This window comes from Montipora foliosa, chromosome 8 (assembly GCF_036669935.1).
Source record: "Montipora foliosa isolate CH-2021 chromosome 8, ASM3666993v2, whole genome shotgun sequence".
Classification (NCBI taxonomy): domain Eukaryota; kingdom Metazoa; phylum Cnidaria; class Anthozoa; order Scleractinia; family Acroporidae; genus Montipora; species Montipora foliosa.
Window position 1 is genome coordinate 12,343,572 of NC_090876.1, and position 20,000 is coordinate 12,363,571.

General features: G+C 38.5%; 1 protein-coding gene and 1 long non-coding RNA gene across 2 annotated transcripts in view; one reads left to right on the forward strand and one right to left on the reverse strand.

Annotated features, from left to right (window-relative positions):
• Positions 1-19,060, reverse strand: part of LOC137967744 (uncharacterized) — a 138,409-nt gene extending 119,349 nt beyond the window's left edge. The window contains exons 1-7 of the mRNA XM_068814299.1: positions 17,875-19,060; positions 15,312-15,407; positions 8,197-8,292; positions 6,282-6,365; positions 4,199-4,606; positions 2,650-2,787; positions 969-1,145 (exon numbers count right to left, since the gene is read on the reverse strand). Of these exons, the coding sequence (XP_068670400.1) occupies positions 969-1,145; positions 2,650-2,787; positions 4,199-4,606; positions 6,282-6,365; positions 8,197-8,292; positions 15,312-15,407; positions 17,875-18,550 (1,675 nt within the window). The 5' untranslated portion in view covers positions 18,551-19,060. The remainder of the gene's footprint in view (positions 1-968; positions 1,146-2,649; positions 2,788-4,198; positions 4,607-6,281; positions 6,366-8,196; positions 8,293-15,311; positions 15,408-17,874) is intronic.
• The window catches only part of LOC137967759 (uncharacterized), a 416,483-nt gene that overhangs the window by 34,659 nt on the left and 361,824 nt on the right, over positions 1-20,000 (forward strand). The gene's annotated exons all lie outside the window — the stretch shown is intronic.

Genomic DNA, 20,000 nt, shown 5'->3' on the forward strand with positions numbered 1-20,000 from the left:
TGCCCCTTCCTCCTACATGTAATACAATATGCAATACACCCCCCCACCCCCCACCCTCCCACTCTGAAGAAAGGGGAAGTATTGCCTGATGGTATGGTATGGGGGGTCAACTAATGTAAACCCTTAATGGTTTATAAATCTTATCTTATCTAAATCTTAATGGTTTATAAATCTATTCATGGTCTTGCGCCCGACTATCTTGGTTCTCTTTTCACTAAATATGATCCACCTTATAATCTAAGGAAATCTGAAAACAAACTAGCTGTTCCATTGCCCCCCACCAATTTCCTGAAAAATAGCTTTAGCTATAATGGTGCGGTTATCTGGAACAGCTTGTCCCCTGAATTGCAGCTAGCAAAATCACTTCAATTTTTTCGGAATGGTTGTCGCGATTTCTTTGTCTGAAACGACTAAACGCACACAGCATCTATGTAAAGCAGAAATTTTTTATTTTCTCTATTTTCTCTTTTAATTTCTGATCATGTTTCTATAGATTAAAGTAGATTGTAATTTTTATTATTATTGTTTTATCTGATAGATTTACCGTGTTTAAATAAAAATAAAGTTCAAGTTCAAGTTCAAGTTCAAGTTTAAAAAATTAAAAGATGTGGGGGTGCCATTTTGGTTTTCTTACAGGAATATCTGTAATGTCAAAAAACCCAACTTAATTTGGAAGGCCACAGAAACCCACGAGTAAGCCACAGAGAATACAAGTTTAGGGTTGCATTAACTTTGTTGAGCACAGAAGAAGCTCCACTTGATGGTTTAGTAAGGGATGCTATTTATCAACCAGATTTCAGAATTCACTCTGTTATTAAAGTACTTATGATAACATTGTTATTGTAATGACAGAATTGATCAAGACAAGGTAATACCAAGAAGAATACTTGACCTCTTCACTTCAGTACAACCATGAACAAATTATACTTTTTAGCATTCAATAATTTTAAAAATAAAATTTATCCTACCTTCAACTTCAACTTCAACTTCACCCAGGGAATGTTTATCTTCAGATGTCTTAAAAACATTTTTCTCCTCATTAATTTTCTCTTTATGCACAGAATGTTTGTAAAGTGCACCTGATGTGACTGCAGATAACTGTTGCTCTGCTCTCTGTAGTTTTGCACTACCACTTGAATCCATTCCTACGTACATGTATAAATTAACCACAACAGATGATTCAATTTCATTACCCTGAAACATTGACTATGCAATCTATTGAATATGCAAATGTTGAATCTCACGAGTAATGTTATTAAGTTGAACATACTGTTACAGTGGTAATATTATTTATTTCATGAAAGATTTATCTTTACATGACTTTCAGTGTCAGCTATTGAGGATGTTTCCTTTTTGCATCTGAAGATACATGTAAAATGTAAAATTAAGTTGTCATTAAGAATGGCCACTGTTTTTGTCTCATCAATATAACAACCCTTCTGTTTTGTCAGTATTCTGAACTTTCACTTTTGGTAAACTTCAGTGTGAAGACAGTGATCAGTTTCCTTTTAACCATCATGAAAATGTTCAGGACATCCAACCTTTCATTAATGTCTCAATGTCAATAAAAAGGAAAACTGTCCATTAATTAAAGACTATGAATATAATTGGGGATAAGAGCACAGGCATTCCTGCAGAATAACTAAATTTGTTGTACAATCTCATAATTAAATTCACCTCTAATGAGATCTAACAAGAGCTCTCAACCGCTCAGCTCACAAATGGCTTAATAGTGCAGGTACATGTAAGTTTACCACAGCCCTGCCAACTATCCCTGGGCCAGTTTTCCCGGGAGTCTCCATTCGTTTTCATCAAAACTCCTGGTCTCATGATTAGAGCACCAAATCTCCCGGGAAATACCAACCATGGCCTTTTTCAAAAGGCAAAAGGGAAAATAAAACAAGAAGTGGATTTAAAGTTCTCATTTGAGCTGTTCTCAATTGACAAACTTAAAACAGAGCAATCAAATTGAGAATTATTAATTTTTTAATGAGTATCATAATTGGTTGGAAATCAACCAATCAAATTGCTCAATACATGGTACAAAGCTGACGTGGTTATGAGAACAATAGCAATACAGTAAGTAAATGCTTTTTTAACCGAGAGACGTCTGGAACATTCAGAAAGCCTATCGGCTCGTGTTTCCCCCTACACTTCTTTCGTGCTATAGCCGCTTCCTGCGTGCTTTACAACAGAACAGAGCACAGTCAAGGCTTCTTTATTTGTTAAATTATGTATAAATGACAAAGTATACAATTCTCAGAAAAAGGCAATGTATTACCTCTAAAGCTTTAGATTTTATTGGTCAATTATAATACATACATGCATGTACACACACATAAAATTAATGTTTATATTACCATTTTTTAAATCTTGTACCCGTATATAAGTCTGCATTTCTAGCATTCTAACTCATACATAATCATAAATAACCTTTACAGTACATTCAAATGTGTACTTTTCAAGTATGATTTATATAAGTTTGAATACTTAAACAGGAGCGTTCCTTTGTTGTGTTAACACACGCTTGTCTGCCTTTTTTGGCAAAAGTGAGTGGGAAAAAAAAAGAAGTATATCCTAAGGTACATGTACAGGGACTCTTGGGTGTTCAACGTAGCTGTGAGACGCAAAACAGAAAAACCACTGTACCTATCTCTTCACTGGAAGTTCTTTTTTGGCCTGATGTCCTTGCATTTTTTCTGTTTGAAGTCACCGCTGCTGCTGGGATTGCACTAGGCTGTTCTTCAACCAAGCTATCTGCAGCAGACGCTTCAGAAGTAGAGCTCTCTGATAAAGAGACCAAATTGCACAGTCATTGGACGATTCTCCCAATATCAACAGTTACTTTGACTACTGGTATTTTTTTTAAAAACAGCAACTACAAATTGAGGTTGGAGCCATTCAGAAAATGATTTTAGATCACGCAATGAACTCTTTTTTTTTTTAGGTACTCAAAATATTCTCATTCTGGATGAAAACACTTCCTTTATTATTGACTTTATATACAGTCTATTAGTTTTACCTTTATTAGTGGTTAATAAGATGTTTATTCTAAACTTTTTTGCATACATAACATCATACATGTAACACATAATCTTTAATTTACTTGTAGGTGACAATGCTGGATATTTGGCAAGTTTTCCCTTCTAAATTCGGATGAGCCATTCTTTGAGAAGGATTTCGTTTTTACCAGGGAAACGATGAAAACTTAACTCTTTTGGTGTCTTAAAGTTATATTAGAACAGCCCACAACAACGCACAGAATCATTTTTCAAGTTTCCCGCTTTCAAGCAAGTGAGCGCAATGACGTCACCCTTAGCGCCCAAGCCTGCTATAGTACAGCCAAAATGGCAAATTTCCATCGAGTGATCAATACGGGTCTTTCTGGCCTCATAAAGACGACAAAATGTAAGAAACCCCTCAAATACTCGAATATTTCCTTTAACTAAGTCAGGCACTACAAATTTGGCGAAGGAAAAAAATTCCATTTTTATCTTCAGTTCTCCTTTAACTCTACTGTAAATGATTCATTGTTAAGTTGTTGCGTGAGAGAGCATTTTGGTATAAAATTGTTTCAAGCACCAAGGCTGTTGCCTAAGAAAATTTTAAAGGGGCCCTCAGAGCTAAACGCTGAGAACTTAGAAGCCCAACATATGAAGTGAAACGTGTTGCTGTGAAAAATTAAGGCGCCCAGAGCTATTCTTTGGGAGCCCCAGGCTACCAGGCTGCTGTTAGGCAACAGCCTTGAGCACTGGTTTTTGTTGTTTTTTCATGGTTTTGCATTACTTCAGTGTGTGTTTTAAGTTTCCCTTTGTTCTTGCAATTGATTTCGTAGTATTATTGTTTTCTTTCAATCCTATGTAATAATTTTTTTAATGTAATAATTGTGCTTTCAGTTTTTACGGTTATTTCAATGAAAGGATCATCAAACATTGAAATGCTTGTACAAACTTTCCTTTGGAACCTATACTAAAGACAACCCGTTACAAACAGCTTTACAGTTTATTAGCACTAATGTATCTTAATTACATTTTAAGCTGTATAAAAGACTGTATAATATATGTACATTACAGATATAACACTGAAGGGCCAAGGTCCAGCTCCTCCTGTACAGCCGAAAGTACTTCCCAAGCATAACCCAAAACCTCTTGATTGTGTTTCATCGAATATCAACATTTATCTACATGTAATCAAGTACCTTGAATTTCCAGAACTTTCCTGCAGGTCACATAGTTTTCCTCTTCTATGGTTGTCCTCAGGCTTATTGTCTCCCGGCCGAGTTTCCGCTTCATTTCATCAGTTACAAGGTACTGCTCAGCCATGCTATTGACGCGACCATAGAGATAGTCATTCCATAGATGATCAAGAACTTTTAAGGTTTGGCAATCCACAATGATTACCAGAGAGCCGAAGTTGACAGTCACTACGTGTAGCTGAAAGGTTCGTTCCAAAACGTCAGTTAACTTGGCCACTCCATTTACAAAATCTGTGGAATGGGGATGGTATTTCTCAAGGAGTTTGACCTGCGCAGTTAACATTTCATAGAAATCTTGCAGTTTTTCTCCCTCCAGATCTCGTGCACTGATTGCGATCTTCATAAGCCTGCCTGCAAATAAAGGTAGATATCATCAATCTGTGGCCTACGTGCAATACCTTGATCGGGACCTTTAGCAACTTCACGAAACAGAGCCAAGGCTCATGATGTACCTGCATGTATCTCGCTTTGTACCTCAGAGAGAATCTGTTGCGTAGATTACCAACAGATGTAAGACCCATTTTGCTCAGTTCGTAGAGCATGATACATGTACACTGAAAGAAAATAATGGCCTTGAGAATTTCTCTTCACTCCTTTTGCCTCCTTCATGTATTTGAAATTGCATGTGCCATTATTACCTGGATTGCCAAGTACTGAAGAATAACAAGGGGTTTTAAACAAAATCAAATTACAATAAGGTGAATGGTTTAATCTCTTTGAAAGCTAAAATGTAATCCCGAAAGCGAAAAGGAATACGAAGAGGTCTAGCAGCAATACGTTCTACATTTAATCTCCCTGAAAGCTTAACGTAATAAAGAGAAAGACGAGAAAGAGGACTAGTTGCAATGACTACTTACAATACATTCTACGTTTCATCTCTACTTGAAGGCTAAATGTACGTGTAATGTAGAGAAGGGAGAGAAAGAGGACTAGTTGCAATGACTAATAGAATACCTTCTACGTTTCATCTCTGCTTGAAGGCTAAATGTACGTGTAATGTAGAGAAGAGAGAGAAAGAGGACTAGTTGCAATGACTAATAGAATACCTTCGACGTTTCATCTCTACTTGAAGGATAAATGTACGTGTAATGTAGAGAAGGGAGAGAAAGAGGACTAGTTGCAATGACTAATAGAATACCTTCTACGTTTCATCTCTACTTGAAGGCTAAATGTACATGTACGTGTAATGTAGAGAAGAGAGAGAAAAAGGAATAGTTGCAATGACTAACTGCAGTACGCTCTCTCATTAAAAATGTCATCTGCAGTTATTGGTATCTCTGAAACTTAGCTGCAAAGGTCTAATACTGATCTTTTCAAACTTCTACCTAAAAGCTGGTTTGCACAGTGAGTTCATTTCCTTGGACATTGAGAGCGCAGTGTTAAATCAATAATTATTGATAATATCACACACCAAGCTTAGATGTAGAGGAGGACAATGACAAGCATTTGAGCACTACCAACCCCCTTTTTTTGTTATTGAGCTTGACCTAGTTGACAGTTATCCATCCATTACCTAAAGGAAAAATGCATGACTTGTACTTCAAATTAATTTTTGGAGTCATCTCTGCTACCAATGGTGTAGAACGATTCAATGTATTATAAAAAAAGGGTTACATGTACATGACTTTGTAAAAGGCATAAATTATCACTTAGGGGTGAAATACATTGTAGATAACATAAAAAATAGGATTCACATTGAGGGATGGTTCTGACAGGTTAGGGCCCCACAGTACCGGTAATCAATGTACTTGACATTTACGACATTCAAAATTCCTGCAAACAAAATAACACCTTTTCTAGTGCAACTCATAACCAAGCAGATTACAGAAATTATTAATTTTGTTTATACAGTTACAACTTAAAAACATTTTTAAATAAGACAGAATTGATCAAGAGATTAAAGTCATGTACATGTGTGCACCAGCCATCCCATTCCTTGTAAAGGAAAACCTAAATTTAAAAAATTGGCCTTTTAAATTCTGCACATTCATGAATCAGCACTGGCATAATAAAGTATTTCTCATACCTGCAGATACACTCAAGGAAATTTCATCTCCAGATATTCCTGAAGCTGTCTCTTCCTTTCTTCTCTTCATCTTTGAGTCCATTCCTGTAAAGACCAAAATTAATAATAGTAATTATAATAATAATAATAGTAATAATAATAATAATAATAATAATAATAATAATAATAATAATAATAATAATAATATATATATTTTTAAAATTTTTAATCCACTCCTACTTTAAAAATATGACATACCTTAAGCTCTATTATTATTATAAAAAACAAAAACTTTGTACCAAATATACAATGTACAATACTCAGAACTTAATAAACAATTACTCATTTCGCTCTAGTCTAACCCAAAAACATTCAGATAGTATATTTATTAACCTTTTCCTTCGCTTTTGTGTTTGTCAGCATTATGATTTGTGATAGTTTGCAAGTATGTTAATTATTGTTTTTGCATCTCATAGATGTTTAGGTTTCCTGACCTGCCTGATGAAATGTAAATATTTTGTCAAAAATCACAAAATTAAAGAAGGAAAGACGCAAGTTCCTTTGCTAAAAAGTATGTTGTTTTGCACTGAAAACCTCGAACGATCAACATTCTTCTCTGTAGTTCATTGTAAACAAGAACGTACAATGTACATGTAGACAGAAGGTGATCACGTGCACCTTTGTGTTTGCCTAGCACGTGATCAATTTCTTCCTTTTGACAGAACATTGACCTTTAATTCCTCTTGATTCAATGCTGAAATTTTAGTGTTTTTACGATCTATTGCCATTAATCTTTCGCTGAGAACTGGAAATTCAGAGTTTTATATAAGTATGTTATTTTTTTCTTGATCTGTCTTTTCGCTACCCTGGCTGCAAGAGGAATTTTTTTCAAGGGAGGCGAGAATACTCCTCAACTCCAAATCAATGGTGGTCCATTGGCCGGAGCGTTCTCTCCAACCTTGAAAACAAAATTCCTCTGGCACCCAAGGTATCTTTTAGTTTGCCTTTAACGTTAACTCCCGGCTTTTACGTTACTTTTTGGTGCAAATGTTAAGGGCTGCCAGATGGATTTTTTCAAGTTGCGAAGGAATTGAAATGTTACTTCCGGTGACTGACGTCATCACATTGTGAGCTGACCGGAAAACCCATTCACAAGCAAAAATCACCGCACAAACTGTCGTTTGCATCCAAGGTTTTTCCTCACCCTTTCTCGTGCTCATTCTCAGATCAACTGTGCATGTGTATACGAACTGACTTCCAGTTTGAGAAAAAGCTTAAGTTCCAGCGGTTTTTAAATTGCATTTTTTTTCATATGGCACGCTTCACCCCCAAATACAGAATATAGCTAAGCATTGATTTTTTCAAATCATATTTTTTGAAAATGTTATGGGTATTTCAGTATTGTTTATCTCTTTAAAAAGAACATTTTTTAAAATAAAAAGAAAGCCATGCTTGGCTGGACGCAAAAACAAATACAAAGTATCAAACCACTGATTAAATACCCAAATTGTGTAGCATGTAGACAAATTTAGAGTTTTCTTTTATTGGTCACATGACCATGGGCATGGCATGATGATATCATATTTAGGGTCACTGGTTTGCAAAAGTTGGAAACTGACCAAAATAATGCCAAATTCTCTCAAATTACTTAACCATTACATCCTTAGCAATGCACCCCAAAAAACAGGTCTGTGGGCCCTCAACCCATTGATCCTTGGGGATGAGACTTACTAGATTATACTCTGTCTAATGCCACACGATTTTACTCCTCAGTGGGGGGAAGCTCAGGAGTCAATGGGTTAAACTTAAAATTCACTCTTGAGTCTAAAAGAGATTATCATTGATCAGTGTAGAATAAGACTTCCCACCACAGGTACATTTCAAATTAATTCTCACTCTGGTTAACAGATAATGGGATAGCATTAAATGGATTTACCTGAAGCATCGACTCCTTCTCCACTCAGTGGTTTAGTTGAATTTTCAGGGGTTTGACTGATAGGAGGTTGTGCTGCATCACTAGGCCCAGGTAGCCCTGTTGAGAAATAAGCAATTAATCAGATTTAAAAGCCTGTTTCAAAAATAGGCACCTTATAATCATTTTCACATTCCCGTTAAAGTTGATGTGACAAAATCGCAATCACGCATGCCAAGCAAATCAATCTAAAAAATGTGACCCTAAGTTGCAGAAAAAGGGAGAAGAACATCAACAAAAACTTACAACACTTCATTATTTGCCAAACTGCAATTACTGCAGCAAGTGAACTGAAAGATGTACATGTACAATGTATGTGTCTCTGTTCAGGCCACAAACACTACAAACTGTCCCTCCTACTCTTCACAGTAAGTGCGTCGGCTCTTTCCTATCCCAGAAAGTTTTATGACTACTGAAATACTGTAGTAAAGGAGACTGTAAATATCAATCCCAATAAATGATTTAATTTTTGCGGTAGCGCACTACACACTACGTCACCGGGATTGTAGAGTGAGTGATTGAGTGAGTGAGTGATTGTAAGTTCCATGGTGGCAAATAGGCCTGTAGTGAGTGCATACCTCACAAACATAAACAGGTCTGATTCACCAACATGGCTGGACACCATAATATTATATGGAACTGATTTACAAACAGTTGGCAATTTGACAAGAATTCGCCGATATCGCCATATTCACCAGATTCGTCAACATGGCTGGCCACCATGTATGGAACTGATTTACATACATTTGGCAATTTGACAAAATTTTGCCACAATCGCCATATTTGCCAAAATTGTCAAATTGTCGGCGATATTTTGTTATTTTGCCAATTTTGTTATTGTGTGCCATTTCTGGACATAAGTGGAGAGAGATGTGAAAACACAGGACCCATTCCACAGGTCAAGACTAGATGTCCATGCTCCATTGATGAACAACTAATCCAAAAGTTCCCCCCAGACCTGAAACAACGCATTTGTAACGTGATCAGGGCTAGGTGATCTACTATTAGTATTGTTTACTAATCTGTAGCACTGTGACATGTACCCTGGGTGCCAGAGGTATTATGTTTCTTTCGCAAGGAGAGGGCGGTTAAAACAGAGAGGCGAAAAATAAGAACTTCTGGTAATGGCGGTTAAGAGTCTCACTTCCATGATTTGTGATTATGAACACAGACGCTGATTGGTTTTCATAGTCAGTGCCAGTCCTTTCTGAGTAAAAGCAATCTAACACTCAATTTCACTGGTTGTATGGCGATAATGTACCCCTGTGGCCACAAAACCAGTTTGGAGCGGAAGGAGTGCTACAAAAACAACCACCAACGTTAATTAGTTTGTGGTTTCATGTCGCTTTTAATTGGTAGCTGCACAATAGGAAATGTCAAAATCAAAACGTTATATTCCCAAAGGACTTGAATTGGTACAACATTCAGGGATCGCGTTAACGCAGAAATCGTACATTTTTACGAAAATAAAATCCAAAAAATGCATCATCGAAATTTTAATGCGTCCCAGGACGCAAGGCACTAACTTAAATAACTCACACAACTTGCTTTGATTTGTCAGTATATTCTGTTGTTTGTAAAACTGTTGGAGCAATCTGTGCTCATAACTGAAGTTCTAAGAAATGGGGTTTAAAACATCTAAAAAGGTTAAAACTAAATTTTTGACCGCCTTCTGTGGTCTTCTTCAGAGGAATGTATTCTGCAAGTCACTGAATGCAAATATATAGCAAAAGACATCACTGTTCGTTGCTCCTAAGGGAGGAAACCAGTAATGCGTAAACCCTTGGGAAGGGTGCTCTTTCATTAACAGAGTTCTTGTCCAGGAATGAATGTAACGGCTCTGGAAAAAGCCTTTGTCGGCTGGTCCTATGCATATGCATATGCATATGCATATGCATATGCATATGCATATGCGTCAATATTAATTCCAAGTTGGTTACTCTCTTTTTCTCATAATTTAAAACATACTCTTTTTCTCGCAGAGGGTCACCAAGATTTTGGGACCCCCAAAAAATGCTTGGGACCCCAATTTGGCCGAACATGTGGATCCCAGGGCCCAGATTGTAAATACTAATGCTATCCCTGACATTGACATCACTGTAGAAAACCGGTTTGGGAAGATATCTTATTTTGAAATTGCGTGGAAGCGAGACTCTTAACCCTTTAACTCCCAAAAGTGCCACTTATAGATTTTACTCTGTCTAACGCCAGACGATTTTACTCGTCAATGGGGAACCCCACGGGGCTGAAAGGGTTAACCGCCGTGACCAGAGGTTCTCACTTTTCGCCTCTCTGTTTCAACCGCTCATCGCAAAAGAAAATTCAAACCTCTGGCATCCAGGGTGTACATGACAATTGCACACTGACCTGTGACCTGTTTTTAGGACCCACCGAAAAATCAAACCCACCTACATGTACACTGTAAACTCACCAAATATTTCATTCATGACGAAATGGGGACAAAGTCCTCCTTCCCCACTGAGTCCCACTACTCCTACAACACACCATCGGCCACTGTCCCGGGGCGAGATATTTTTGTTTTTGACAATGATTGGAGCTCCAAGCACAGAAGACAAGTCTAGCTTCTGCATGTCCTCTTCACTAAACCAGGGCTCGAAATTAACGAAAAAATCCAGTCGCATTTTGCGATAAGATACGAAAATTTAGTCGCAATTTCGCAAATTTTAGTCGCAAAATCGTCGCGCTGCATTGTGTTGTCAGCGGTTTAGCAGAAAAATATGAGCCCGCAGTACTTGTGTGTAAAGAAACTGCTGAAAATGGCGAATGATCGAAGGAATGAAGCTGTGCACGTAACATCGCAGCTAAATTACTATACAATTACGCTACCTTCAGAGAAAATTCACAGCAAGAAACAAAATAATTTTGTCATTTATTTATTTATTTGTTTATTTTAGCAAAAGTAGCAGCAAAGTGGCAACTGCTAACCCTTTACCCAACAAAGGAATAAGCCTCCAAGTCTTCTTCTTGTTCGAAAGGTTTAAAACAACAATGAACTTCTTCGACGAAAGTGAGGCAAAAATAGAACCCGCTGGAAGAAACGAGAAATGACCAAACGTCTCAACGGTTGAATTCGAATCGATTGGAGCCGAGTATTTTCCAAAGTGTTGTCTTGAATACCGTTGACTTGAAAAGCGCTTCACTTGAGCTGGTTTGTTTAATAAGTCTCTGGTTACACCAGACCAAGTCACAAAATGCGCCACTTCCTTCTCATCTTTTTTGACGTAGACAGAGCAGGCCATTCCTTTAGTTTGGTAAATGCCTTTAATCTCCTCCTTCCTCAAGCTATAAATAGCCTTAAACGGATCGACGTCTTCGCTATACTCTTCACCTTCACCAAACAATGACCAAGAACTAGAGCTCCCACTCCTTCTGTTCGCCATTGTTGAACAAACACTGGGGAAGGGAGGCCGAATGTTCTTCTTCCACTTCTACTGCGAGCAGTCTCTCTTTTGCGCTAGAATCGGCTTAACTGCAGAATATTCTACCCTTAATTAATTGCTGGAACCTCACTCAAGCTCAATTTTGGTGTGGATACACAGATACGCTGTGGAAACATCGAGCTCAGTGGATACGCAGAATACGCATTCGTTTCCTGGTTCCTAGTATTTCTCCCTTCTGACGGCGCCAAACAAAAAGAGCGAAGGACACATCCTCGGAGACCCAGGGGCAGATCGCGGAGGTAAGGAGAAGTCTAAACGGGCGAAAGAAAATGGCGACGAAGAAAAGGATAGTAGGGCAAGAAGAGCCCTGGGGACACGTGCTTACCAGACCAGTTCCAAACAGTCGGCGTAATTCTGAATTCTGATTGGTTCCAAAAATTCTTTGTGTTTTTCTTTCAGCAAGGGTTCAGCCATCCTCAGGGACCCAGGGGCAGTCAGTCGAGAAAAGACGAGAATCGGGACGTAAAGTTTTCAAGTAAGGCGAGAAGAGCCCCTGGAACATACCTTTAACGGACGAGTTCCAGAGCGACTTAAATTCTGATTTTCTGATTGGGCGGAAATTTCCGCAATTGTCTTTTTTCCGCCCAATCAGAGAACCTCATACAGTGAAGTCAGATCGTGATTCCTTATATCAAGTGATAAATACTACATCAACGGTCGCCATTTTTTTTGCTATTGCTCTCCTTGTCTGGCTCACAAAACAGACATACCATGCGGCGAAAATTTGGGTCGCAAAGGGACCTGCAAGATACAAAATTGGACCAATTCAACCTTAAAGATTTTGTTACGTAAGGGCAATCTGTACATGTGTAAAATCAAAATGCTTGGTCAAAACACCTTCGAAGACCCGACAAGAAAAAAATCAGGAAGAAGATTGATTGCAAGGGAAGGTACTAGTCGTCTTTTAGTGTTCCGTTTCTCAAATTACCGTTGCGAATTAATTTTGGTATTTCTATTGCACGGGCCAGACATGTCTATAAAGCATTGCCATTGTCCTTTTTCAGCATCACATATAAGCTTACCTGTCTGTCTATGGGATAACAGGTTAAATTAATATTGTTTATTTTATTTTTGAATGGGAACCAAGGAGAAAATTGTTGAAATGAGGTGCATTAAAATCTTGATTTCATAGACTATTTTCATGCAGTGAATATGGTCATGTACAGTACCCTTTTTTCTCAATTGCAGACTGCATTATGCGAGTTTTTTGTAGTTATTGCATGCTTCACAAATCTTTCTGTTCGTTGTTATCTTATTAACACGCATTCCGAGTTTTTGAAGTGTTGAAAACCCCTTATTATGATAACATAACATGGATATTTACCTCGCGGCTCGGTAAACATCCATCACAAGCCACCTCCACTTCAGTGAATAGTTGTTAACTGACCAATCTTTGGCCTTCCTTCTTTGGTGCGATAAACAAGCGATTGCTGCAGCTTTTTTTATCTTACAGGCCACACGACTGATTATGTTATGTCAGGAATGAGAACGAGGCTTAATTAAAGGCTAATTTCAAGACTTTTAAAGTCGGATTTTAACTGTCTCAGAATTGCTTTGTATTCATACTGTATAATAACCTGGGAATTAAAAAATGATAATACAACTTTAGTTAATTAGTTACATGCAATGTGTTTTTCACCTGAAAACTTTCAGGAGCCATTATCTTTATCTCAGTAGAACCGCTTCAGTGTTATTGGCAAGTGTATTTATTTAATATCTTGCTGCAAAAATGGTAAATGTGGATGTATGGTACTAAGTTTGCTATGGAATTAAATGCTTTTATTCCCTTTCATTTTTCTTAAAACTGTTCCTGCAAGTTGCACACGATTTTTGTGATGTTAAACCCTGTCCCTCATTAAAAAATAATAATAAACAAAACCTTAACTCGTGCTATCAATTTTTGTTAGTTATTATTAAAAAGAAATTTTGTTTCAGTTTTAAACACAGAAAAACAATGTACACACTGGCTTTTTGCATCCTTCCATGAATATTCCTTTTCTGTGTATACCTTTACACATGCTTTATTTCTTGTACTTGGGCACACTGACAAACAGAGGTTTGGCTGTTTGCTTCACTTTTTTTTGTTTTCCAATTAGATTAAACTAGGCAATTCAGGCTCAAAAACACCTGCCACATGATCCCCCAGCGTTCCACCTTCCTGCTTCAGGTACAAGTCTTTAACATTGGTTTTTTCGTTGTACGACAGTACCTGTTTCTTTGTCGCTTTGACAAGATGTCACGGATGAAACTTCCGCTTCAGGGCTGCTGCAATCACACTTTTTTCACGATTTTTCCAAGCATTTTGTACTCGATACTTACAAGCATCACAAATAGCTTGGGGTTTAGCCTTCCATCGCAGGCTACTGTTTGCGGTAGGTACAAAACGCAGGGCACAGGTCACAGGTCATTGTTTTACTATACAGAAAGTATCCTAAACATTCAAAAAAGCTAACCTTAGGCCTAAAAACTTTTCTTTAGGCCTAATTAGGCCTAAAAGTAGCTTTTATGAATGTTTAGGATACTTTTCTGATCTGTCTTTTCGCTACCCTGGCTGCAAGAGGAATTTTTTTCAAGGGAGGCGAGAATACTCCTCAACTCCAAGTCAATGGTGGTCCATTGGCCGGAGCGTTCTCTCCAACCTTGAAAACAAAATTCCTCTGGCACCCAAGCTATCTTTTAGTTTGCCTTTAACGTTAACTCCCGGCTTTTACGTTACTTTTTGGTGCAAATGTTAAGGGCTGCCAGATGGATTTTTTCAAGTTGCGAAGGAATTGAAATGTTACTTCCGGTGACTGACGTCATCACATTGTGAGCTGACCGGAAAACCCATTCACAAGCAAAAATCACGGCACAAACTGTTGTTTGCATCCAAGGTTTTTCCTCACCCTTTCTCGTGCTCATTCTCAGATCAACTGTGCATGTGTATACGAACTGACTTCCAGTTTGAGAAAAAGCTAAAGTTCCAGCGGTTTTTAAATTGCATTTTTTTTCATATGGCACGCTTCACCCCCAAATACAGAATATAGCTAAGAAATTGATTTTTTCAAATCATATTTTTTGAAAATGTTATGGGTATTTCAGTATTGTTTATCTCTTTAAAAAGAACATTTTTTAAAATAAAAAGAAAGCCATGCTTGGCTGGACGCAAAAACGAATACAAAGTATCAAACCACTGATTAAATACCCAAATTGTGTAGCATGTAGACAAATTTAGAGTTTTCTTTTATTGGTCACATGACCATGGGCATGGCATGATGATGTCATATTTAGGGTCACTGGTTTGCAAAAGTTGGAAACTGACCAAAATAATGCCAAATTCTCTCAAATTACTTAACCATTACATCCTTAGCAATGCACCCCAAAAAACAGGTCTGTGGGCCCTCAACCCATTGATCCTTGGGGATGAGACTTACTAGATTATACTCTGTCTAATGCCACACGATTTTACTCCTCAGTGGGGGGAAGCTCAGGAGTCAATGGGTTAAACTTAAAATTCACTCTTGAGTCTAAAAGAGATTATCATTGATCAGTGTAGAATAAGACTTCCCACCACAGGTACATTTCAAATTAATTCTCACTCTGGTTAACAGATAATGGGATAGCATTAAATGGATTTACCTGAAGCATCGACTCCTTCCCCACTCAGTGGTTTAGTTGAATTTTCGGGGGTTTGACTGATAGGAAGTTGTGCTGCATCACTAGGCCCAGGTAGCCCTGTTGAGAAATAAGCAATTAATCAGATTTAAAAGCCTGTTTCAAAAGGCACCCTATAATCATTTTCACATTCCCGTTAAAGTTGATGTGACAAAATCGCAATCACGCGTGCCAAGCAAATCAATCTAAAAAATGTGACCCTAAGTTGCAGAAAAAAGGAGAAGAACATCAACAAAAACTTACAACACTTCATTATTTGCCAAACTGCAATTACTGCAGCAAGTGCACATGCCTTATACACTGAAAGATGAACATGTACAATGTATGTGTCTCTGTTCAGGCCACAAACACTACAAACTGTCCCTCCTACTCTTCACAGTAAGTGCGTCGGCTCTTTCCTATCCCAGAAAGTTTTATGACTACTGAAATACTGTAGTAAAGGAGACTGTAAATATCAATCCCAATAAATGATTTAATTTTTGCGGTAGCGCACTACACACTACGTCACCGGGATTGTAGAGTGAGTGATTGAGTGAGTGAGTGATGGTAAGTCCTCCATGGTGGCAAATAGGCCTGTAGTGAGTGCATACCTCACAAACATAAACAGGTCTGATTCACCAACATGGCTGGACACCATTATAAATTATTATATGGGACTGATTTACATACAGTTGGCAATTTGACAAGAATTCGCCGATATCGCCATATTCACCAGATTCGTCAACATGGCTGGCCACCATGTATGGAACTGATTTACATACATTTGGCAATTTGACAAAATTTTGCCACAATCGCCATATTTGCCAAAATTGTCAAATTGTCGGCGATATTTTGTTATTGTGTGCCATTTCTGGACATAAGTGGAGAGAGATGTGAAAACACAGGACCCATTCCACAGGTCAAGACTAGATGTCCATGCTCCATTGATGAACAACTAATCCAAAAGTTCCCCCCAGACCTGAAACAACGCATTTGTAACGTGATCAGGGCTAGGTGATCTACTATTAGTATTGTTTATTAATCTGTAGCACTGTGACATGTACCCTGGGTGCCAGAGGTCCTATGTTTCTTTTGCAAGGAGAGGGCGGTTAAAACAGAGAGGCGAAAAATAAGAACTTCTGGTAATGGCGGTTAAGAGTCTCACTTCCATGATTTGTGATTATGAACACAGACGCTGATTGGTTTTCATAGTCAGTGCGTAAAAGCAATCTAACACTCAATTTCACTGGTTGTATGGCGATAATGTACCCCTGTGGCCACAAAACCAGCGGAAGGAGAGCTACAAAAACAACCACCAACGTTAATTAGTTTGTGGTTTCATGTCGCTTTTAATTGGTAGCTGCACAATAGGAAATGTCAAAATCAAAACGTTATATTCCCAAAGGACTTGAATTGGTACAACATTCAGGGATCGCGTTAACGCAGAAATCGTACATTTTTACGAAAATAAAATCCAAAAAATGCATCATCGAAATTTTAATGCGTCCCAGGACGCAAGGCACTAACTTAAATAACTCACACAACTTGCTTTGATTTGTCAGTATATTCTGTTGTTTGTAAAACTGTTGGTGCAATCTGTGCTCATAACTGAAGTTCTAAGAAATGGGGTTTAAAACATCTAAAAAGGTTAAAACTAAATTTTTGACCGCCTTCTGTGGTCTTCTTCAGAGGAATGTATTCTGCAAGTCACTGAATGCAAATATATAGCAAAAGACATCACTGTTCGTTGCTCCTAAGGGAGGAAACCAGTAATGCGTAAACCCTTGGGAAGGGTGCTCTTTCATTAACAGAGTTCTTGTCCAGGAATGAATGTAACAGCTCTGGAAAAAGCCTTTGTCGGCTGCCTATGCATATGCATATGCATATGCATATGCGCAATATTAATTCCAAGTTGGTTACTCTCTTTTTCTCATAATTTAAAACATACTCTTTTTCTCGCAGAGGGTCACCAAGATTTTGGGACCCCCAAAAAATGCTTGGGACCCCAATTTGGCCGAACATGTGGATCCCAGGGCCCAGATTGTAAATACTAATGCTATCCCTGACATTGACATCACTGTAGAAAACCGGTTTGGGAAGATATCTTATTTTGAAATTGCGTGGAAGCGAGACTCTTAACCCTTTAACTCCCAAAAGTGCCACTTATAGATTTTACTCTGTCTAACGCCAGACGATTTTACTCGTCAATGGGGAACCCCACGGGGCTGAAAGGGTTAACAACAGCTAGATTCACTCAAAAACTATGTCCCCATTAACCCTTTAACTCCCAATAGTGCCACTTATAGATTTTACTCTGTCTAACGCCAGACGATTTTACTCGTCAATGGGGAACCCCACGGGGCTGAAAGGGTTAACCGCCGTGACCAGAGGTTCTCACTTTTCGCCTCTCTGTTTCAACCGCTCATCGCAAAAGAAAATTCAAACCTCTGGCATCCAGGGTGTACATGACAATTGCACACTGACCTGTGACCTGTTTTTAGGACCCACCGAAAAATCAAACCCACCTACATGTACACTGTAAACTCACCAAATATTTCATTCGTGACAAAATGCGGACAAAGTCCTCCTTCCTCACTGAGTCCCACTACTCCTACAACACACCATCGGCCACTGTCCCGGGGCGAGATATTTTTGTTTTTGACAATGATTGGAGCTCCAAGCACAGAAGACAAGTCTAGCTTCTGCATGTCCTCTTCACTAAACGTCACTTGTTTATGCGTTTTAGTGTCTAATTTTAGTTTAAGTTTCTCAGACCCAACAAAGGAATAAGCCTCCAAGTCTTCTTCTTGTTCGAAAGGTTTAAAAGCAACAATGAACTTCTTCGACGAAAGTGAGGCAAAAATAGAACCCGCTGGAAGAAACGAGAAATGACCAAACGTCTCAACGGTTGAATTCGAATCGATTGGAGCCGAGTATTTTCCAAAGTGTTGTCTTGAATACCGTTGACTTGAAAAGCGCTTCACTTGAGCTGGTTTGTTTAATAAGTCTCTGGTTACACCAGACCAAGTCACAAAATGCGCCACTTCCTTCTCATCTTTTTTGACGTAGACAGAGCAGGCCATTCCTTTAGTTTGGTAAATGCCTTTAATCTCCTCCTTCCTCAAGCTATAAATAGCCTTAAACGGATCGACGTCTTCGCTATACTCTTCACCTTCACCAAACAGTGACCAAGAACTAGAGCTCCCACTCCTTCTGTTCGCCATTGTCGAACAAACACTGGGGAAGGGAGGCCGAATGTTCTTCTTCCACTTCTACTGCGAGCAGTCTCTCTTTTGCGCTAGAATCGGCTTAACTGCAGAATATTCTACCCTTAATTAATTGCTGGAACCTCACTCAAGCTCAATTTTGGTGTGGATAGATACGCTGTGGAAACATCGAGCTCAGTGGATACGCAGAATACGCATTCGTTTCCTGGTTCCTAGTATTTCTCCCTTCTGACGGCGCCAAACAAAAAGAGCGAAGGACACATCCTCGGAGACCCAGGGGCAGATCGCGGAGGTAAGGAGAAGTCTAAACGGGCGAAAGAAAATGGCGACGAAGAAAAGGATAGTAGGGCAAGAAGAGCCCTGGGGCCACGTGCTTACCAGACCAGTTCCAAACAGTCGGCGTAATTCTGAATTCTGATTGGTTCCAAAAATTCATTGTGTTTTTCTTTCAGCAAGGGTTCAGCCATCCTCAGGGACCCAGGGGCAGTCAGTCGAGAAAAGACGAGAATCGGGACGTAAAGTTTTCAAGTAAGGCGAGAAGAGCCCCTGGAACATACCTTCAACGGACGAGTTCCAGAGCGACTTAAATTCTGATTTTCTGATTGGGCGGAAATTTCCGCAATTGTCTTTTTTCCGCCCAATCAGAGAACCTCATACAGTGAAGTCAGATCGTGATTCCTTATATCAAGTGATAAATACTACATCAACGGTCGCCATTTTTTTTGCTATTGCTCTCCTTGTCTGGCTCACAAAACAGACATACCATGCGGCGAAAATTTGGTTCGCAAAGGGACCCGCAAGATACAAAATTGGACCAATTCAACCTTAAAGATTTTGTTACGTAAGGGCAATCTGTACATGTGTAAAATCAAAATGCTTGGTCAAAACACCTTCGAAGACCCGACAAGAAATAAATCAGGAAGAAGATTGATTGCAAGGGAAGGTACTAGTCGTCTTTTAGTGTTCCGTTTCTCAAATTACCGTCGCGAATTAATTTTGGTATTTCTGTTGCACGGGCCAGACATGTCTATAAAGCATTGCCATTGTCCTTTTTCAGCATCACATATAAGCTTACCTGTCTGTCTATGGGATAACAGGTTAAATTAATATTGTTTATTTTATTTTTGAATGGGAACCAAGGAGAAAATTGTTGAAATGAGGTGCATAAAAATCTTGATTTCATAGACTATTTTCATGCAATGAATATGGTCATGTACAGTACCCTTTTTTCTCAATTACAGAGTGCATTATTGTATGCTTCACAAATCTTTCTGTTCGCTGTTATCTTATTAACACGCATTCCGAGTTTTTGAAGTGTTGAAAACCCCTTATTACGATAACAAATTTTCACTTTATTGCAATGTAGAATTTTACTTAAAATCAACAAAAAATTTCAATTGGCTTTGTTCTTTCAAACATCTAGCAACTCTTGTGCAAAGCAGAAACC